Genomic DNA, 21,329 nt, shown 5'->3' with positions numbered 1-21,329 from the left:
ATGCAAGTGGGACAGCAAGCTGAAATGCCCTTGAGAAGATTATCTAGAGTGTCTAGACCGCCTGATAGGTTTGTTCCAGGGGTAGACTATGTGATGCTTACTGATTGCGGGGAGCCTTCTTGCTATAGAGAGGCTATGATGCGTCAGGATCAACGCAAGTGGGAGTATGCTATGCAATCAAAGATGAGTTCACTTATGAAGAATAAGACTTGGGACTTGGTTTCTTTGCCACATGGAAAGAAAGCATTGCCATGTAAATGGGTCTACAAGATGAAGGTCATAGGTGATGATGTGCCTAGGTACAAGGCCCGTTTGGTTGCTAAAGGGTTCAAGCAAGAGAAGGGTGTGGACTTTGATGAGATATTCTCTCCGGTTGTGAAGATGACCACACTTAGATGCATGCTTGGACTAGTGGCAACAGAGGATATGGAGCTTATGCAGATGGATGTCAAGACAGCTTTCTTGCATATGGGGATTTGCATGAAGAAATTTACATGGTGCAGCCGGAAGGCTTTGAAGAAAAGGGCAAAGAGCATTTAGTTTGCAAGCTGAAGAAGAGTCTCTATGGTCTTAAGCAAGCACCTAGAGAATGGTATCAGAAGTTTGATGCTTTCATTCGGTCCCAGCGTTTTAGAAGGAGTGAAATTGATCACTGCCTCTACACTAAAAGGACTAAGGATAATAGCCTAATAATCTTGGCACTATATGTGGATGATATGCTATTGGCTAGCAAGAATACTTATGAGCTAGATGCATTAAATGCCAAGTTGCATGAGGCCTTTGATATGAAGGATTTGGGATTTGCAGGTCATATTCTTGGTATGCGCATCACGCGTGATCGGAGTAGGAAACTTTGGCTTTCACAAAAAGAGTATGTTACAAAAGTATTGCAGCATTTCAATATGGAGGGGGGGAAGGCAGTGAGTACTCCATTGCCTCCATATGTGAAACTGAGTCATACAGATAATCCCAAATCAGAAGAGGAGAGGGCCATGATGGCCAAGGTTCCTTATGCATCAGCAGTTGGGAGTCTTATGTATGCTATGATAGCTACTAGACCAGACATTGCATTTGCAGTGGGAGTTGTTAGCCGGTATATGGCTAATCTAGAAAAGAGGCATTGGGAGGCAGTTAAGTGCATCATGAGGTACATGAAGGGTACCAAGGAGATGTGCATTTGCTTTGGTAAAGGAGACATGCGTGAAACTGACGAAAGTGGTATTTGACCACACAGTCACTTCCTAGTGATGATTTTGCATCAACAGGCAATAAGAATGATTCTGTCACTCCCAATATATCTGCGCACAGGTATACGATGCAATTTATGTGGCAACTTTTCACCAACCTATGGAACAATGGTCGCACACACCAAAACGGGCCTCGAAATGGCCTCGAATCAAAAAAATAATGGCACATATACCTACTTATCTTAACACCACATATATTCTCTAATTCAATGATAAGGATGAACTTATTGGGATGAAGTTTTTGTAGAAGAAAAAGCACATTTTTGTAATTCTAAGTAAGTAATGTATTATACTTTACATGGACATGCATGAATTATTAGTAGTTTCAAAGAATATTAGATCGTATCATTGATCTTGTTTTTTTCAATTTGTCATGAGTAGAAACTTTTTCATCTTTCAATCAGCAATATGTACATTTTTCAAAAGAAGTTTGAAACTACGCTTATTTTGTAAAAGTTATCAAAATAGTTCTCATAATTAATGTCTCTAAAAGATTGTAAAATTGATCAATATTTAAGACTAGTGAAAAATCATAATAGCCTGTTGCAAACGACAACTCATGACTTGTTGTTTTTCATGACTCGCTTTTGCATGTCGATATGGCCCTTGCCCCTAAAGGGGACCCCTCAAGGGCCATATTGTCAATTGTATTTTGCTTGGTTGCACAACGGAATATATTTTCCTTGGTACACAAATATATAACTCCAAGAACTAGCGTAGTGGATGTCATAGATCTCCTTCTATTTGCCAGCACGTTGGTCATCATAGACCTCCTTCTATAATACGTAAAAATTAGGTAACAGAGATATAACTCCAAGAACCAACGTGGTGGTCTATCCAAGACAACTTTCAAGGTGATGACAGGTCATCAGGCCACAGACTACACTGAGGCGCGACGCTCAAAATGATAGATTGCATCTCTTTATTATGCCAAAAACTAGCGCGGTGGTCTCTCCAAGCCAATCTATGATTTGCATGCGTTGCGAGCAAAGATGCGGCCAAACGCTACACAATGACAGGTGGTCAAGTTAGAGACTACGTTGTGGCGGTGTTTAGAATGATAGATTGAATCTAATTATTACGCCAAGAACTAGCACGGTGGTCTCTCCAAGCCAACTTTCAATTTTAATGATCTGCATGGGTGCGGTACCCAATGACATGGGAACACATCATACATTGATGAGTTAACGATTGCTTTCGATTTATTCGATCTAGACAACAATGGAAAAATCACAGCCGAGGAGTTGTATTTCATTTTGACAGGGAGATAAGAAAAGCACCTTAGAAGAATGCCAAGTCGATGAAAAAAGTGCATACTTAACTTCTTTTGTTTTGGGTGGTGATATTCTCTGTGTATTTGTTATGGAGCCTATACGTACGATTTTTGAGGAGTGGCCGAGAGCATCACAAATGACGAGATGTACAACCATCGCTTACTTTCGTGCATTAATCAAGATTCGAGATCATTTCACAACTCTAAAACAAAGAGAGCTTGCTTATCAACAGAATCTTAAAACAAACTCAAGACTTGGAAAACAATGATTTGCTACGAGCAAGCAATTGAAGTGAGCAAGAAGAAACAAAAGTGGGAGCTTCATTTGTAAGAGAGTGCAACATGCATCAAAACTTAACAATAAACTAACAACAAGTTAGCACGTAGACAAAGGCGCTAGTTGACGTGTGACACGATCGAGGGTACCTTAGAGAGAGCAGGGAAGATGATAGAAGGCAACGGTGTAGAAGAGCAGGGAAGATCGGAGTTATTGCTTTTGAGCTTGCGAACCATGTTCTCACATCAACGCCTAAAGTTGTGACAAGTGGCTTCATGATAGGCTACCTTGAGTAAAAAGCTGAAAAGCTAGCACCCATCCAAAAGTAGAGGTTGGGAATTTCAAAAATTCTCAAAAAACTCCGAATAATCGCAAAACTTTGCCTCAACTCAATCCTTAAGCACTGTCTCTAGGAGAGCCAGTGCTAACAAAATTGTTTGCAATTTATGGCTTGGATGTGACGATTTTCACACTTCTCTATCCTTTGACAGTTCTAAAATTGACGCGGTGTGCATGATTCATCTCCCTCCCTCTTCACTTTCGTAAGGGAAGGCCCTATGAATGGCAATTCATCTTGTTTTTACCCTAACCCAAGTGGGCATTAAAAGTCTCGAAGTGGCCATAGTGGTTGTGCCACGTTATGTTGATGTGTGGAAAAGTAAGTCAAAAGAAAGATGGAAACGGCTCGGCGTGTAGGTTGGGGGGGTGTGGTGGGGAGAGATGGAGTAGGGCGCAAGGAAACGGCAGGCTTAAGTAAGGCTTAATTTCAAAGAAAGGATTAAGCAAAGGTCGGTTATACAAAAGAAGAGAACAACGTCAACTTCTTCTAGATTGTGTCTATCTATATCTATATATATTGACATAAACATTCGCCATGTATTTCGACTGTTCCGATTATCGTTCCGTCGTCTTTCTTCTTCTGCTCCGATTGTAGTTCCGTTGCTTCGATTGTACTTCCGTTGTTCTTCGTCTCTCTTCCTTCTTTTCATCTACCAGCTCCATGCCTCTCACCTTAGCTCGTCGCTTCTTGCCTTCCCGCCATGCCTTCCTTCTCACCCGTGGCTTCTCTGCAGCTGCTTCCACCCCTCCCCAGCTCGCCCACTTATTATATCCCCCCCTCATCTCCGCTCCTCTCGGCTTCAAATTCTCCACCAGCCACTTCCTCACCTCATCCCCAGCCGCTTGCATCAACGCAACCTATGGCCTGGCGCGGTTTAATAGCTCCGTTGCAGTCCCCGCTTCCGAACAATCCCCGGAGGCCCAAGCTCAGACCGGTTCTGCCGATGGCAAACCAGCGACATCTCCCGGTGATATGGTGAGGGAAGCGCTCAAAGATGCGGAGCAATCTAACGAGCTGAGTATCTCCGATTACTGGGGGATTACCCCCAAGACGGTCTTGCGGGAGGATGGCACACCGTGGCCATGGCGTTCTTTCATGGTAATTCCGGCCTTTGATGTATGTTTTTTGAGCCACCATTTGATGTGTCGCAGGCATCTTTGATTTCCAGCATTGAGGGTAACCTCCGTTAATCTTGACAGCCCTGGGAGACGTATACTTCGAACACGAAAATTGATCTGAAGAGGCATCACGTTCCTGACACCACCATAGACAAGTTTGCTTTTTGGACTGTGAAGGCACTTCGGATTCCAACCGATCTGATGTTCCAGGTACGAGATTTTGATCGATCCTTGATTTCGAAATGCAAATTTATGTTTCTGTCGTCTTTAATTTGGTGATCGTGCGGAAGAAAGTTTTTCTTGATGACTAGCTTCTTGGGGCTTTTTGTTCGTTCTTTACCTTCCGACTGGTGGACGAATGTGTGCACATTTCTTGGCTTGATTTTTGATTATCACGACTTAACCTGTCCGTTTCCGGGAGGCATGGGTATAAACTTGTTCTTGGATGATGATTCAATTCAGCTGCAGGGAAATCTTTAAAGAGCGTCAGGATGAATTAGTGCTCTGCACACCAGGAGGGGTGCAAACCGCAATGTTTTTATTTCGCGAGCACCGTCCTGGTCTGCAGGAGCGAGAGAGAAGGTAAGGTGTGTTGCCACGCCTGTCAAGGCTGGCCGGTCTGCACTGCCCATCTTTGTGGGAGCTCTTTTCCTTGCCATGCTCCTTTTCTTCCTATAATTTGTGACAGTATGGGATACTGCTTTGCCCTTTTACCGGTCTGCCTATATCTGGGTTGTTTAAGCTTCCTCTTGTGTTTTCTTGGATCAATGCTTATATCTTGGGCGAAATCCTGTCTTAGATTGTGGTTCTCAAATGTGGCGAATCTTGATGCAGAAACGATATGGATGCCGAGCAATGATGTTGGAAACGGTAGCTGCCGTTCCTGGAATGGTAGGAGGCATGCTTCTGCACTTAAGGTCGATCAGGAGGTTCGAACACAGCGGAGGATGGATCAAAGCCCTCCTGGAGGAAGCCGAAAACGAGCGAATGCATCTCATGACCTTCATGGAAATAGCAAAGCCTCGCTGGTACGAGCGCGCACTGGTCTTCACTGTGCAGGGTGTGTTCTTCAACGCCTACTTCCTCCTCTACATTATCTCTCCGCGGCTGGCTCATCGGATAACTGGGTACCTCGAGGAAGAGGCCATCTATTCCTACACAGAATATCTGAAAGAGATCGACAACGGGCACTTGCCAAACGTGCCTGCACCTGCAATAGCCATCGACTATTGGAGGCTGCCCAAAACTGCGACGATTAGGGACGTGGTGGAGGTGGTGAGGGCGGATGAAGCACACCATCGAGACGTGAATCACTTTGCAGCGGCAAGTGATCTGATCTTTTGCATGAACTTTTGACTGCCTGCGGAATTGTCTGCATGATTATTAATAGCTACAATACGTAGTTTTAGCAGATGAACGATCGATCAAACTTCTGGAGTCTCAATTGATCAAACGTTTGTTGTATGTACAAATAACGTTTGTTGTCAATAAGTTGCTGAATGTCTTTGGTTGCACTGACATCGATCTGTTATGTGTTGTGTAGGATGTTCACGAAGAAGGGAAAGATCTCAAGACAATGCCGGCGCCTCTTGGGTATCACTAGGGAAGCTTTTAAAATATATTTTAACATATGTAATTAGAGTTATAAAACGAATTGGACACTTGCAGGTTAGTTCACTGAACTTCATCTCCATGTAAGGTTAATTCAATGGACACATTCGAATGGATGGGTGAACACATGTAATGCTGTTTAATTCACCTAGCTTTGTATTAGAAGAGCTTTCATAATGCTAAGGGATGGATCGACTTTTGATACATGAGACTTGGAATAAGTCGTGTGTTTATGTTGTAATAATGCCATGTAATATAGTTTTTACAAAGTAAATCGGAAGTCGAAATGTTGCTAGTATGAAGTTACGTTAATGGCTTGAGTTTTGACATGTTTGTGGCAATTGTTTAATACTAGAGTACGCCAACAATCCCCGGCCAAAGGAATTTTTGGACGAAAGCGTGAGTGAGGACGTTCTTGCAAATTACTTGGAATTTCCCACAAAGGAGTTCCACCCTTGATGACCCCCTTTGACATGGAGGGATGCCTTTGAAATCTCTCTCTCTCCACACAAAACTCCCTCCGCCCCCTCCCCCCCCACACACAACATTAGCACAAACATAGAGAGCAATAGCACAACCCTCATAGCATACCATCATCAGCATCTCCCCCCCCCCCCCCCCCCCCTTCTCTCTCTCTCTCTCTCTCTCTCTCTGTGCCCCTCCTCATCCTCTGCTACAGACTACAATATCCACCATTGGTTTGGTGGAGAAATTGTTGTTCCAAGTCACTCAACAACAATTGAAAAAGGTTGAGAGGTAACCTCTCTTTTCAGATGCCGTTCCCAATCATTCCCCCGTTTTGGGTACTGAACTTGCAAGCTAGTTGTGATATGGTGGATTAGGCTTCAGGAATCCACTTCCATACCACGGGAGTTGCTCAAGGATGGCACTTGTAATGTGGAGGATGCAGTGACATATAAAATCCTTCATCCACATGCTATTGCTCTATTGCTCGAGATGCATCACTTCCATTTGTCTAGGAGGCCCCCATGCCCACACTCTTCCCCATGATCAACAACCACAATAGTCAGACGCCAATTAGTAATGATCTAAGGGGGGTGTGACATATTGTGCATGCACAATACAAGCTGGCATGATTGCAATTCTTGAGACTGTAGATGAGATGGATCAGTTGCCTTTTGTAGTTTTGACGACTCAAGAATAAGTCATATTTTTTCAACAAATTCTCATTGGAACGCATGCACCATATCATGTGACAGGCCTTTGTGTGTGTGATTCAATGGTTTCATCTTCTAGCTTATGTCAAGAAAATTTGTTAAGGAAAAAATATCACGCAAGGGGCTTGGAGGATCTCAAGCAAGCTAACCTAGGTGGGTTAAGCTCACGATTGGGCTCACCTCTCCCCCCATCAATGAGGATATGGGGCCACTTTTTGGATTTTCAAATTTTGAATTTCCCTCCCCCTCCTCCCCCTCCCCCTCCCTCTCCCTCCCTCCCTCCTCTAGTCGCCATGAGGCTGCCATGCATTCTTGCTCTTCCTCCTCCCTCCTTCCTCTCCTCGCCTCCTACTCCTCCTTGCTCTTCCCTCTCCCCTCCTCCAACCATCATGCTCCCTCTCCCCTCCTCCAGCTGCCCTGCTCCCATTCCCTCCTTCCTCTCCACTCCTCCTCCCTCCTATTCCCTCATCCTACACGAGCCACCATACTCTCCCCCTCCGCTTTCTCTTGGCCCAACCAGCTTCTCCTCCTCCCTCTTCCTTGCTACTCCCTCCCTCTCATTCCTCCCTCTTTGCCTGCTCTCCTCTACATTTTAGCCTTCAACACTGATACCTCTTTTTGAGTATTCATGGCACCATTCGAGGGTATATCCAACAAGTACCATGTGAACTTACAATAACTGGAGGTTGAATATGTAATCATGCACCGTTTGAGATTTAGGGGAACTATTTGGGACATTGTATGAAAAGTACATCTGTATTCATATAAAATAAAAGTTCTGTTACAATAAGGTTGTATCTAAAACATTAGCAATATTGGGCTTTGTATTCCCAAATAAACTCCTACTCTAAACCTAGTCGATAGAGCATCAATGCTCTCGTCGTTGCTAGCTAGGGACATAGCTACTGCCTTTAATGCCATACCTTGAAAATTGGTTTCAAATGCATTGAAAGCAGCCCTGCGGTTTACCAAGGGTTCACCAAAATGACCTTGTCAGCATTCCGATTATGTTTGCATGACCAATCACCTGTGACAAGGAATTGCACTTTAGGAGGTTCTCATTGCCTTGTGAAAATGTTTTGGGAGTAACCACAAACTTGCCCTTTTGCTTGGCCGTGGTGGTAGTGTGCCAATGAGTGACCTCGGCCAAAACTACCACAAACGGCGTTTGCCAAGATCCTCCTACAACAATCCAACATTACGTTAGAAGGCTAATAAAGCAAAATTATACATCCATCTTCCTAAACCCCTCCGGTGTAAGCTCGGCTCAAAAGTGATCTAAATGCTTCACGAACCCAACTTCTTGGTCGAGCAGGTACTTCAAGTAATCAATTGGGACCCATCTTTTTGTAGACTCATCAAGTTGATATGCAAAACTAGCGACGTGGTCATGCATATACCTGATGAGGTCTTCCAAATTGTCTTGGGCTCCCAAGTAGGTGCCTAGGACATCTACACTCTTATCAAAGACTAAAAATAACTCCTCCTCCCTATCAACCAATGAAGTACTAGTAGAATCCATGGTAGTTTGGTAGCTAGGAGAACTATGGCTATGATAGTGAAACTTTGAAACTAAAATAACTTAATAACCTATATGTATCCAAATGTTCTAAATATAAATAATAAAATAAATTCTTTTTTTTTAAAAAGGACATGAAACCAAATGTCAAATTCCACAATTGTTCTACCCCACATTGTTTACTATCTTTAATATTGCAGAAGGGATAAAAGTTGCACTATGCATGCGCTTCTCTGCATGCTTGCCTACCTTTTCACCATTTAAGGTAAAATGGAAGGACTCAGACATGCCATCCTCGATGACCAATAGGTGTTCTTGCACATCCCTTAAAATCCATTGTGATATGATGGTCACATTCTTACCATCTCCTAAATGAGGATCAATACATAAACTTACCCTTGTATTATCATCATTGTTAGAGTCAAGGGGGAGTCAATTGCCACCTGTTTTCTTCCAGCACCTATATTGGAAAGCTAAATATAACATTTGTGGGAGATGTGGTACTTGACAACCACATTGTCCTTACATGCATGACATTGAAACATATCTCCCTTTTGTTCATCTGACATGCTTTCCCAAATCACCCCAAGTAATTCCTCAAGGGCATTCTGATGTAGGTGCTTGCACGACCACATGGTTTTTTGTTTTGTGCATCTAGGTATTTTGAAAACAAGAAGCAAAAATGTGCAGAGGCATAAACCAAGACAACCTTACCCATTCAGAGCCAAATGTAAACTAAGGACCATGCCCCCATCCTTTACAATCTTGATTGCATTGTTCTTGTGTCCACCATGCTGCAATCCATGTCTTTAAGTTATGGTGGTGCATTGCCTTGAAGATGGCCATAGGCCGATGCCGTCCTTGGAATAATGTATTTGGCATTATACCAATAGATATTTCTGTGTCTCAAAGTAGAGGACTTCTCTCCAACATGCATTTGCCTACCTAAATCCTCATAAATGGCAATAAACTTACCTAGAAAGCACTCGACTGGTTCCCACTCCTCAAAGTTTGAAGGACATACATGTGTTTCAAAATCAAAATACAATTTTAAACTAACTCATTACACTTAGAGCACTTAGAGAACTTACACAAAATATAGACTTACAATGTGATGGTATTGTTGATTGATTTCTTAACGAAGCCATGTGCATGAACTTCCCCATGTGGATGTGTTGCACCTTTGCAAGCCATCATTTATTCCCAAGATTAAAATTCATGATGCAACCTTTCCACTCATGCAAAAGATAACCTTTCTTGTTCTTGGGAAGCTTATGTAACACTATTAGAGAATCTCGGAACCTTCCAAGTCCCACTTTCCAGTAAGGGGTTAAGATTTATCCATGTGTCCAAAACATGAACCCTTATTTGAAAGTCGGACTTGTGAGTATTCCCTAATATGGTGTTTAGGATGGATTCTCCACTTTCATGTAATGGGTCTAGATTTGACCATGCGGCCAAATCTTAACCATATGGGGAATTCCCAATCTATTTGAAAATTCTCAAATTCCCTAATATAATGTTAAATTTATTATGTGGACCCTTGGAAGATTCTCTCATGAGTACCCAATCATTCAAGATGTAGGTGCAAGGCACCCATTCACGTAATGCATGTTTGCTCCTATGGGACATAGAGGAATTGTATGATCTCCTCACCATGATTGTAGAGAGGTCACAACATCAAGAATGGACCTGAAAGTGCACCTTGGAGGGAGAGAGTAGCTCCAATAGAGGGAGATAAAGGGTGCACCTGAAGGAGGAGAGGGTTGTAGAGCAACTCCAAGAGGTGCTACAACTAATAGAGGGAGAAAGAGCAAAGGGGGATGAATATTTGTCATCCCCAGGGAAGATGCTGTAGCTAGGAATGGAGGGAGAAAGAGCAGAGAGGATGAGCAGCTACTGCAGGAGGTGCTGTAGCTAGGAATGGAGAGAGAAAGATGTGGACTAGAGCAGAGGGGGATGAGTAGCTACTGTAGGAGGTGCTGGAGAGGGAGAAAGACAGTGGACCAGAGCAGAAGGGAGCAAAGCAGCTGCCAAATGAGTTCCCTCATTTGAATAATGAAGGGAGAATGGAGCTAGATCCGAGAAGAGGAGGGGGCATGCCTATAACAAAAAGAGAGGGTGAACATTTCGCCCAAAAAGGGCCCACAACCTCTTGGATGCATTTGGGGATTGTCTGGGGGAGGTGCACATGGGAGGAGGAGGGTCAAGCATGGGTTGAGGGTGGGGGGAGGGAGATGATTTGAGTGGTCATGGGTGTAAGAGGAGCAACCAATAGTGGTTGTTTACAGGTTTTCCCACCCTCTAGCTCAACATGGCGTTGCCCCACAAAAAGGAGCACTCCCTTTGGTACACCTCAAATCCCTCACAAACCCCTTGAAATTAGGAAACACTAATTGGGGACCCTTTGGAGACCCCAATTCTCCCCTAATGGTACCACTTTTCCCTTTTATACATTCTTAACATCCTATGATGAAACAGACCTTTGATTCAATGATTTTATCTTCAAGTTTAGGTCAAGAAAACTCATAAGGGTAAAAAGATCTTGCAGTTTATTGATGATACCACTATTCCCCTTTATGCATTCTTAGTGGATCAAGGCATTTCTATGGAAGATACCCTTCTGTTAACACCTTCTAATGACTTGTAATTATTATTTCTTACCTTTGTAATGTTTGTGGGTTTTCACCACCTTGTTTTGGGGGCTTCCCATTAGTAATCTAAAGTATAACTAAAACTGTGTGTGTGTGTGTGTGTGTGTGTGTGTACGCACGCACACACACACACCTTTAGTTGAATCCATGTATTTTAGATTACTAGTGGGAAACCCCCAAAACGAGCCCAAAACAAGGGGGTGAAAACCCATAAATATTACAAAGGTAAAAATGAAGGCACGTAGGCACACACACGTGCATTTGCCCATGCATCAACTGCTTTTTTATGTTCTTAAGAACATTAAAATCAACCAAATTTTTTCATGAGATGAAACAAATTTCCTTATATTAAGGTAAGAAGAGAATAAATATTAATATTTGCGTTATGTACTTTTAGGTTCAACAATCTATGAAGCATTCATTTTAGATTTGAATGGTGTACTTTTAAAAAGATATGGAAGGCACTTTGGCTACCCTTGTATTATGAAAGTTGGAAAAATATGGAAGAACTATGTTTTGGATGGTTAGCATTTTTGAAGATATGAATTTATACATTTCTAGAGAAAACATGCGTGCACGTGTGCATGCATGCATGTATGTATGCATGTACATACGTATGTACGTATGTACATATGTATGTATGTACGTATGTGAGCAAATTGTTTTTTTGTCATGAGCCAATCTATGGCTTAGGTTGGGTCATCACAAAAAAAAACGGCTTTCTTTGCTTCAAATGCCAAAGATCAAAGTGCATCAATTCTTTTTTGTCATATGCCCATCTATGGCTTTCGCCTGACAAAATCCATAAATTGGTTGATTACAAAAAGAAATTGCTTTCATTTGCTTTGGCTTAAAGTGCATCAAATGTTTTTTCATGAGACAATCTATGGCTATTGGCAGGAAAAAGCAATAAATTGGCTCAAGAATAAAAAATTGGCCATCATTTGACTCAAGTGCATTGGCTTCATGAGACAATCTATGACTTTCATCGAGCGAAAGCCATAGATTGGCCCATGACAAAACAAAAAAAATTATTGCACATAAGTCCAAGGAAAGTGAAATTTTTGTAAGTCATGAGTGAATCCATGGCTTTTGTCGGGCAAAAGCCACGGATTGGCTCATGACTTACAAATTTCTCACTTCTACATAGATTTTGATCTAAGTTTAGAGGGAAAAAATTAAAGTTGAGACAATATTGGCTGTCTCCTAGAGAAATCCATGAATTGGCCCATGACTTTAAAAATTTATAGCCCATTTCAATTGAAAAGCCATTCAGAATGGCTCAAGAGCATGGGATTTTTTTACTCCCATGAGCCAATCGTTCACTTTGGCTAGGTGCAAGCCAACAATTGGCTCATGCCAGTAAAGGAAATTTTCCATTGAAGGACACCCCGGCTCATGAGACGAGCACAATTTTTTTTGGCTCCCATGAGCCAATCACTAGCTTTCGCTCAAAAAAAGCTAGCGATTGGCTCCATGGCAACAAAATAAAAATCGTGCCCTTGAACCTAAAAGAAGAGGCACATAGACTTACCTTGGATGCAATGATCACTCACATTGATGGAGGGAGGACGGATGACACTCGATAGGCCTCAATGATGTGAGGTTGTGATGGATATGGATAGCACCCAATAGACCATAGCGATGGAGACAGATGGCACCTAGCAAATTGAAACAATGTGAGGAGATGGCACCTAGCAAATTGAAACAATGTGAGGAGGAAGACGTGAGCAAGGAGGGAGGTCATGAGGAGGGAGGGAGGTCATGGGGGGTCCTGAGGAGGGAGGAAGGAGTTGCACTCATGACCCCTCTTCAAAATAGATGTGTAAATGCCCACGTGTGAACATAGTCGTATCTCTTGAAATATTGTGTAAACAACACTAAATATGTCTAACATAGGAAATTCCATTCTTATCTAGAGTGCTAAACTACAAACTTTAGGAAAATACTATAGAATCTATAAAATATGGAGTTAAACTTCCAAAGGGAAGTCACGTTTTTCTTTCTTTATCTATAGCATCTACTCTTATGTCTCCTGGCATCTTATCAATCACCGTGTCGATCTTATACTTACAGTAACAAAAGTTAAATGTATGCTGGCCAAAGTGGTCATGTTGCCTTCCAGCTACCAGATTATCTGAGTCTAAAATCTTAACCAGCTTAGTTGTGCTATGGCAAAAATATATATATATATGTATGCGTATTTACAAAGTCTATGGTATATAAGCCCTTGAAGTATTCAGAGACATGTTCGTCTCTGAAGAGCATAGTAGACCGCCTCAAACCAGTGTCTACCTGTATCTGCCACTCATCCTTGCCTTGTAAACATACATTGTTCCTGGCATTGTTGTGCAGGTAGAAGCTTAAAATGTGTCTCCTACGAGAGTTGTACCAGGGAAGTAGGATTCCCATGAATTCGAGATAACCATGGCTCACGGAATGTGAAGGTCCTGCCGGGAGTTTTGTATAAGTTTGCCACAACTCAGATAATCCGTGAAGGTTCCCTGGGCTACAGAGCACCTAGAAACATTGCTACACTCAATTTAGGCATGTCCACATCCAATGTAAACATCTTGCCCTTCTTCTTCCCTTTTGCTAATGCTTCCTTGCACTCCACATCCAAAAGCATGTCCTAACCTTGCAACTCCGTCTCCCCTCTCCTCCAACCTTGCAACCCATCCTCTCCCTCTCCTCCTCCCTCCTCCTCCTCCTCCCTCCTCCTCTCTCTTCTTTCCCCCATGCTCTTACACCTTCTTCCTCTCCCACTCCTATGCTCCCCCTAAACCCTTAGTTCCTTAACCCTTAACCTCCATGATCTACAAGGGAGATGATTTCTCCACCATGTACTCTACCCTAAACCTTGGATCCTCCTTCTAACCCTGGAACCTCCTTCTAAACTCTGGAACTCCTTCTAACCCTAGAACCTCCTTCTAAACTTTGGAACCTCCTTCTAACCCTTGAACCTCTTTTAAACTGTAGAACCTCCTTCTAAACCTTGGAACCTCCTTCTAACCCTTAAACTCCTCCTCAACCCTGCAACCCCCAATGAAGGCGAAAGCCTTCATTATCTCAACCATGATGATACACATTCCTTTTACACATGCATACACTATGTTTACTTACCACAAACACACTATTCAAAATTTTTTGACTTGTGTAAAGTCCATTTTGAGAAATGGACCAAAAAACAGTCCAAAAATTTTGAATATACTAGTAATGTTGTTTTTTGAACTAGATTTGACAACTCCAAACAAAAGATTTGGTGATTAAGTACTAAGAACATCAATGTATAACCAAATCTCTTATAGAGGTGGTCTACATAAACATCATAGCTTCTTATGAATTGAGCTACTATCACCTAAGAACATCGATAGATGACCAATTCTCTTAGAAAAGTGGTGTAAATAAACACCTTTATGTATAAGTGGTGTGCACACACCTTTATGACCATTTCTTTTAGAAAGGTGGTATACATAAACCCCTTAGAAAGGTAGTGTACATAGATCCTTTTATGTCTAAGTGGTGTACATATACACCTCACTTGGTATTAAAAAACACCCTTAACTATAAAAATACATTGACATTAAGTTTAAAATACACCATTAAGTATAAAATGGACCTCATAAACAATCTTTATACACAATAATGAGAGTAAAGAAATCAAAAAATTAGTTAACTTTTTATTAGATAGTCGCTTTACATAGAAGTTCAAAACTTGCAGTTCAAAACTTGTGATTACAAAGCCGTCAGCCATCATGTTCCTCAGTACCAATGTCCTCAATGCTAGGCCCTTGACTACCAGGGTCCTGACTAATAGGCTGCTTTAAGACAGTACCAATGTCCTCAATGCACCCTTGACTACTAGCATCCTGACTAATAGGTTGCTCTAAGACTGGAGTCTCAGTAGCAAGGTCCTCAGTAGTTTGCTCTTCAATTCCAAGCACCTGACTAGTAAGCTGCTCTAAAGTCTCATCTCCAAGTTCTTGGTGAGTAGGGTCCTGGCTACTAGGTTCCTAACTAGTAGGTTGCTCTGGAGTCTGTAAGGTCATGGTTGAAGAACCATCTATGCCTCCTGGTAACTCCTCCTAGTCATGCTTTGCCTCATCCATACCTTCTTTGGGTAAGGCTTCCTTGCTTGATCCACTTGCATGTCCTTGACCCAAGATCAAAGGTGCCTTCCTCACTTTTAATTTCAAGGGAAGTGCTTCAACCTCTTTAGCCTTACCTTTTCCTATGACATGCTGTACTACTACTTCTTGCTGCCGCGAGCCTTCTCGTATGATGAGTGGAACCTCCTTGACTCTAGTTGACAATTGATCACCCTTATTCTTTGTGCGGATTTCTTCTTGGCATAAGTCATCGGATGCAGAGCTCTCATCCTCATCATCACCTGAGCTAGAATCATCACCCTCAGACTCACTATCCTCGTCTTCGACATTTTCATCACTACCCTCTTCTTCGACATTTTCCTCTTCAAAGAAGGTAGTGCAATTGTAATATGTGTCAAAGAACTCAATTTGATGGGGGGTATCAATGACATTTACATTTCTACCTTGGCGTAGCAATTTCTCAGCAGCAAAACCCATTCGATACAATGCTACTTCCCACCCATCATTCAGTAAATTATTTGTCATCTCTAGTATCACATCAGGATCCATCAACTTCTTGTAATCCACCATTGCTGCATCAAGTTTAACCTTATTGTCCTCAAAGTAATGAAGCTCGAGAGTCCTTAAAGGAATTTTGATTAGATTGCCACCACCCCTGGATAAGACGCACATCAAGAAAGGCTGCAAGACTTGAATGGTAGTGCCTTCCAAGATAGTCATATGATTGCATAGGACTATACCATGGTATACTTTTGAAAGTAAATACCCAAATGCAGATGTCAAACTTGCATACAAGGCATCCCTTTGTGATTCTGTCATGAACAGAACCAACGTTGATCTTTTCTTATCTGCCATAGGACCTTCTATGATAAACTGCACAAGTTCAACTATCCATGACACCATAAGGTCTTGCAATTCATCTATGAAAAATACACATGGATTCTCCCAAGCATGACCACTCATTGTTATGAAATGCTCTGTATCAATGCCATTGATGTGTGCAAAATTTGTATCATTCTCTGATAGCAAGATATCATAGGAGAAGCTGAATGGAGAACCATCATCTAAACCACCAATTGCTCTACCTTGGGCAGTGGACTACAAGGCCTTTTTCTTGATGTCCATATATTCTGTCTCAGCAACCTTTGGCATTTTAGCTCTTAGATCCTTTGTTGGTGTGGCATTTGCATCCATTGAAGCCAACCACTTTCTAGCCCATGTCTTATCAAGGAGTTGACCTAGGCTAAGTGCGTTCTTATCCACATTAATTGACTTGCCAGCTAACTCGTCATCAAATTTCAATAAAAACAATAGTGCCGAGAGAGCAGCCTCACTTTGAATCATTCGGGTGACCACTTCATCCAAGTTGCTATGCTTGCTCTTCTTTCCAAAGGCAGTCACCACTTAGGATCTTCTTGCATACTTCTTCTATTATTACATCTAGAACAAACCTTAATGCTCTCCACCAAACAATAGACATCTGTCTCATTATTTCTTTCCTCTGAGTTGCAGTGTGCTCTAGTGCCTCAAAGAATATCTTTCCTATTTCATATGCTTGGTAGACATCCACCATGCTCTGAAACACTGAGTCCTCGCGGAAGACAATGCAAGTAACATCCTTGTATCTTGCAATGGCGGTGTTCAGATACTTTGCCTCAACCTTATTACTTGGTATGCCTTGCGTATTGCTTACAACACCTTTAAAGCATCTATAGAACCGAGTCCTCTTTGCCATGTACTCAGATGTAGGTCTCCTACCCTTCAGTGTTTGTGGCTTTCCACAACCCACCCATAACTCCCTTGCCTTTATCAGAATCTCAAAAAGAGAAGAGCTTTTTTTCAACCTAGATGGAGCAGAATTCAGCCTTTTTGATTCTAGAATGTACTTCGAGTCATCGTTAAATATGCATACATGACAAATGACCCGTTGAAACTTTTCCATCTACTCAATCTGTGGCAAGTTTCCTTTTCTTCCCTCATCAAGGATGATCCTGCAAGCTTCACAAAAGTGTTGCCCATCAATGGGCTCAAACCTACATCTTTCCAAGAATCTATTATTTGCTAGCATGTATCTCTTCTCGATGTTAGTCCCATATCGGCTTTGGTACAAACACTCTCCACGAATAAAGTCACTCCTTCTAAAGTTCTCAAAAGCATCAAGAAAGTTCATGCACTTTTGAAATGCGACGTCGGGCAATGTAGGATCATCTTCTTGAAGTCTTTTAAATGCCATAGGATGAAGAGTGATATTAGTGGCAACTAGAGTTCTTGTTTTCCTCGTATCTTCATACAATTTGCCTGCAAATGTCTTATCTAGCTTTCTTTGATTTGTGAACAACGAAGCTTAATCAATAAGCATTGTGGTCACACTGAATTGTGAAAATCCCCAAATGTACCCCTCATCCTCTAGAGGATGTAAGTCTGCCACACTTTTAGAAAAGTCTACGAGACTTGTATCTTCTTCTTGCGGATCCTCCTGATCATCACTATCCAATTTTTTGCTTGGTTTTAAATAACCTGCAGTTGAACGATTTGCACATGGAGTAGGAGTTATTTTTGCTCTCTTTTTGGGAATAGCTGTGGAACTTGAATCTGCTACATGATCACTCCTTGTTCCTGTAGTTACAGCAATCGATGGCGTAGGTACAGTTGGAGATACTGTAGTTACTGCTGCAGATATTGTAGTTACTCTTGCAGAGATACCGTAGTTATCACCACAAATATTGAGAGTACAACTTGAGGGTTACATGTTATAGATGGCGTACTTACTGCTGTTCAAGGTACAACATCACCACTTGGAAATGCATCCCACATTTTCTTCAATGCTTCCAAGGCACTAAGTAATTCTTAGGATCCCTCAATTGAATCTAGTAAGGGCTTCAAGAAGTGCTTGTGCGTAACTCGTAACTTGTAGACCACATCGTTATTCTTCCCTTTGCACACACCTTATATCAAATTGTTTTCTTTAATGTTGATGGTTGAGACCATGCCACCATTTCTTACTGCCTCTGGAGAATATTTCACGCTTGACACATTCTCGACAGTGATCACCAAAAAATACTTTGATTTGCGCTCCATAAAATACCAAGCATATTCAAGATATTTGAAAGACACCTTGGAACCAAAACTCGAAGCCATAGTTTTCTACAAAGCAATCAAAAACAAAAAATAAGAATTATAATGATTTTCAAACTCAAAATATTAAAAAAATTGCTAATTAAATATTTAAATATTAAAAATTAAAAATTAATTAAAATTTCAAAAGTGTAAATATATTTTTAAAAATATATTTTTATATTTCTAGATATTATTTTTTAATTTAATATTTTTCTACATAAATAATTTCATTCAAAATATTTTATAAACATAGATAAAAGAATTTAATTTAATTTTTCTAAAATTTTATTTGAGTTTTCAAAATTTTTATTTTATTTATTTATATATCTATATATTTAAATTTTAATTAATTTTTTTAATTTCTAAATTAAATTAAATTGATTAATTTGATTAATTTATTATTTAAAAATTTTTATTTTATTTTATATATATATATATATATTAATTTTTTAATATTTTATTTATTTATTTATTTTTCATTTATTTATTTTTTTAAATTAAATTAATTAAATTTATTTTTTCTTTTTTTTTTGGAGCCCCCTAACCTGTTGCATAGGTTAGGGGGGGTTAATCCCCCCGCCCTCTTGCCCTCCCCTCCCCTCCCCTCCTCTCCCGTCTGCCTACCCCTCCCCTCTCCTCCCGCCTCCCCTCCCCTCTTGTCTCCCCTCCCCGCCCTCTAGGCAGGGAGGATAGGGGAGGGGCGGGGAGGCAGGAGGGGGGGACAGACAGGAGGGCGGGGAGGAGGACGGGAGGGCAGGGCGGGGAGGTGAGAGGAGAGGGGAGAGGGGAGGGACGAGAAGGGGAGACAGGAGGGGAGGGGACAGGCGGCGAGGCGGGAGGAGGGGAGGGGTGAGGAGGGGCGGCCAGACAGGAGAGGAGGGGAGGGCAGGGGAGGGCGGGGAGGCGGGGGGATTAACCCCCCTAACTTGTGTGCGCAATAGGTTGGCCCCCGCCCCTCCCCTCTCCCCTCTCCTCCTGCCTCCCCGCCCCACCCTCCCATCCTCCTCCCCTGTGGGGGTTAAAGGTCACTGTGCCTTTACCTCGGTTATGTACAATACTCAAACACATATATAAATGAATAAAAAAGAAGATTAGGGTGGTTCTGCACCCACCAAAACTTGTGTGGCTCTCTGTCTTTCTCTCTCCTTCTTCCATTCTTGCTTCCGTTGAGAGCACTCTCAACTGGTATCAGAGCCCGGGTGATCTAGCTGAGCGTGCATGAATGCTTGGAAGCTTAGCAGCTCTGTGGGAGGAAGGAGAAGCTTTGTGGGAAGCTTTGTGGGTGACTTTACTTGCATCCGAGTGTGCAGAGACCTTGGAGGAACATTTGGAAAAGTCACTTTGGCTTTGCGAAGTGGTTTTGAGAGCCTGTTAAGTGGTTTCAAAGAAAAAGTCATTTTTTGAGCTTTTCCCTGTTCCGTTCGATTGTTCCGTTCGATGACAGAGACTCCATATTGACTTGTAGAGGCAACTATTGCTTGCTTTTGGTGTCCACATTACTTCAGGAGCTTGGAAACACCTTCATTCTTGAATCTGGGATTATTTCATTGGATTTCTGACTCACTGTCTCAGTTTCTGCGTTTTTTGCCCGGGTGTTGCAACTCAAGTTTGGAGCAACCATTTGCAAATCTGTCAGTTCCGGTGGACTCAAGAGGTCCTAAAACTTCTATGTTGCTCATCATTCGCACTCTGGTGAAGTTTACAGATAGTTCTGTTTCCAAAAACATTTCTCAGTCCGTGTGTTGGACCCAGTGATTGAGACCACGGTTTCCAAAACCGTCTGTCCCATTGTGTTCCGAACGCCCAAAAACCCCTACCTGTCAGTTCTTGCGCGATTCAGTGGAGAGATGGGCTATCGTCTCTAGGATCCAGAAGCAGCAAAGATCATACGTAGCCATGATGTGGTCTTCAATGAGAAGAAGATGCATAAGGCACCCATGAGGGATGTGGAAATGAGGAGAATCACTTTCCAGGATGTGAATCCACCTGCATATGTTGATAGACAGCAAGCTGTCCATGCACCAAATGTGCAAGAAATGGTACCACCAAGTACTCCTACAGGTATACAATCAAGGGTAGATGATGGATCATCTATTGGTGGAAATGATGAGCCAAATGTGGCTGATATGCAGGTGGGACAGCAAGCTGAAATGCCTTTGAGAAGATCATCTAGAGTGTCTAGACCGCCTGATAGGTTTGTTCCAGGGGTAGACTATGTGATGCTTACTGATTGCGGGGAGCCTTCTTGCTATAGAGAGGCTATGATGCATGAGGATCAACGCAAGTGGGAGTATGCTATGCAATCAGAGATGAGTTCACTTATGAAGAATAAGACTTGGGACTTGGTTTCTTTGCCACATGGAAAGAAAGCATTGCCATGTAAATGGGTCTACAAGATGAAGGTCACATGTGATGATGTGCCTAGGTACAAGGCCCGTTTGGTTGCTAAAGGGTTCAAGCAAGAGAAGGGTGTGGACTTTGATGAGATATTCTCTCCGGTTGTGAAGATGACCACACTTAGATGCATGCTTGGACTAGTGGCATAAGAGGATATGGAGCTTATGCAAATGGATGTCAAGACAGCTTTCTTGCATGGGGATTTGCATGAGGAAATTTACATGGTGCAGCCGGAAGGCCTTGAAGAAAAGGGCAAAGAGCATTTAGTTTGCAAGCTGAAGAAGAGTCTCTATGGTCTTAAGCAAGCACCTAGAGAATGGTATCAGAAGTTTGATGCTTTCATTCGGTCCCAGGGTTTTAGAAGGAGTGAAATTGATCACTGCCTCTACACTAAAAGGGCTAAGGATAATAGCTTGATAATCTTGGCACTATATGTGGATGATATGCTATTGGCTAGCAAGAATACTTATGAGCTAGATGCATTAAAGG

The 21,329-nt window shown here is 42.0% G+C and overlaps 1 protein-coding gene across 1 annotated transcript; it reads left to right on the top strand.

Moving 5' to 3' along the window:
• The first annotated feature begins 3,665 nt into the window (after nt 1–3,665).
• On the top strand, nt 3,666–6,101 carry LOC147892883 (ubiquinol oxidase 2, mitochondrial-like). The gene is made up of 4 exons (XM_087387135.1): nt 3,666–4,235; nt 4,337–4,465; nt 5,090–5,578; nt 5,799–6,101. The coding sequence occupies exons 1-4, from the start codon at nt 3,798–3,800 to the stop codon at nt 5,856–5,858; spliced, it is 1,116 nt and encodes a 371-aa protein (XP_087243261.1). The 5' UTR covers nt 3,666–3,797; the 3' UTR covers nt 5,859–6,101.
• The last annotated feature ends 15,228 nt before the right edge of the window (nt 6,102–21,329 follow it).

Source organism: Dipteris shenzhenensis, chromosome 16 (genome assembly GCF_047967505.1).
Source record: "Dipteris shenzhenensis isolate YYH24624 ecotype China chromosome 16, Dip_SZ_1.0, whole genome shotgun sequence".
Classification (NCBI taxonomy): Eukaryota; Viridiplantae; Streptophyta; class Polypodiopsida; order Gleicheniales; family Dipteridaceae; genus Dipteris; species Dipteris shenzhenensis.
This window is presented reverse-complemented; position numbering and strand designations above follow the sequence as displayed.

Bases quoted from the DNA above. Each gene is read 5' to 3' on its own strand.
- LOC147892883 (XM_087387135.1), top strand. From the start codon at position 3,798: ATGCCTCTCACCTTAGCTCGTCGCTTCTTGCCTTCCCGCCATGCCTTC. The intron at 4,236-4,336 runs GTAATTCCGGCC...TAATCTTGACAG, and splicing joins GGCCATGGCGTTCTTTCATG to CCCTGGGAGACGTATACTTC. The intron at 4,466-5,089 runs GTACGAGATTTT...ATCTTGATGCAG, and splicing joins CAACCGATCTGATGTTCCAG to AAACGATATGGATGCCGAGC.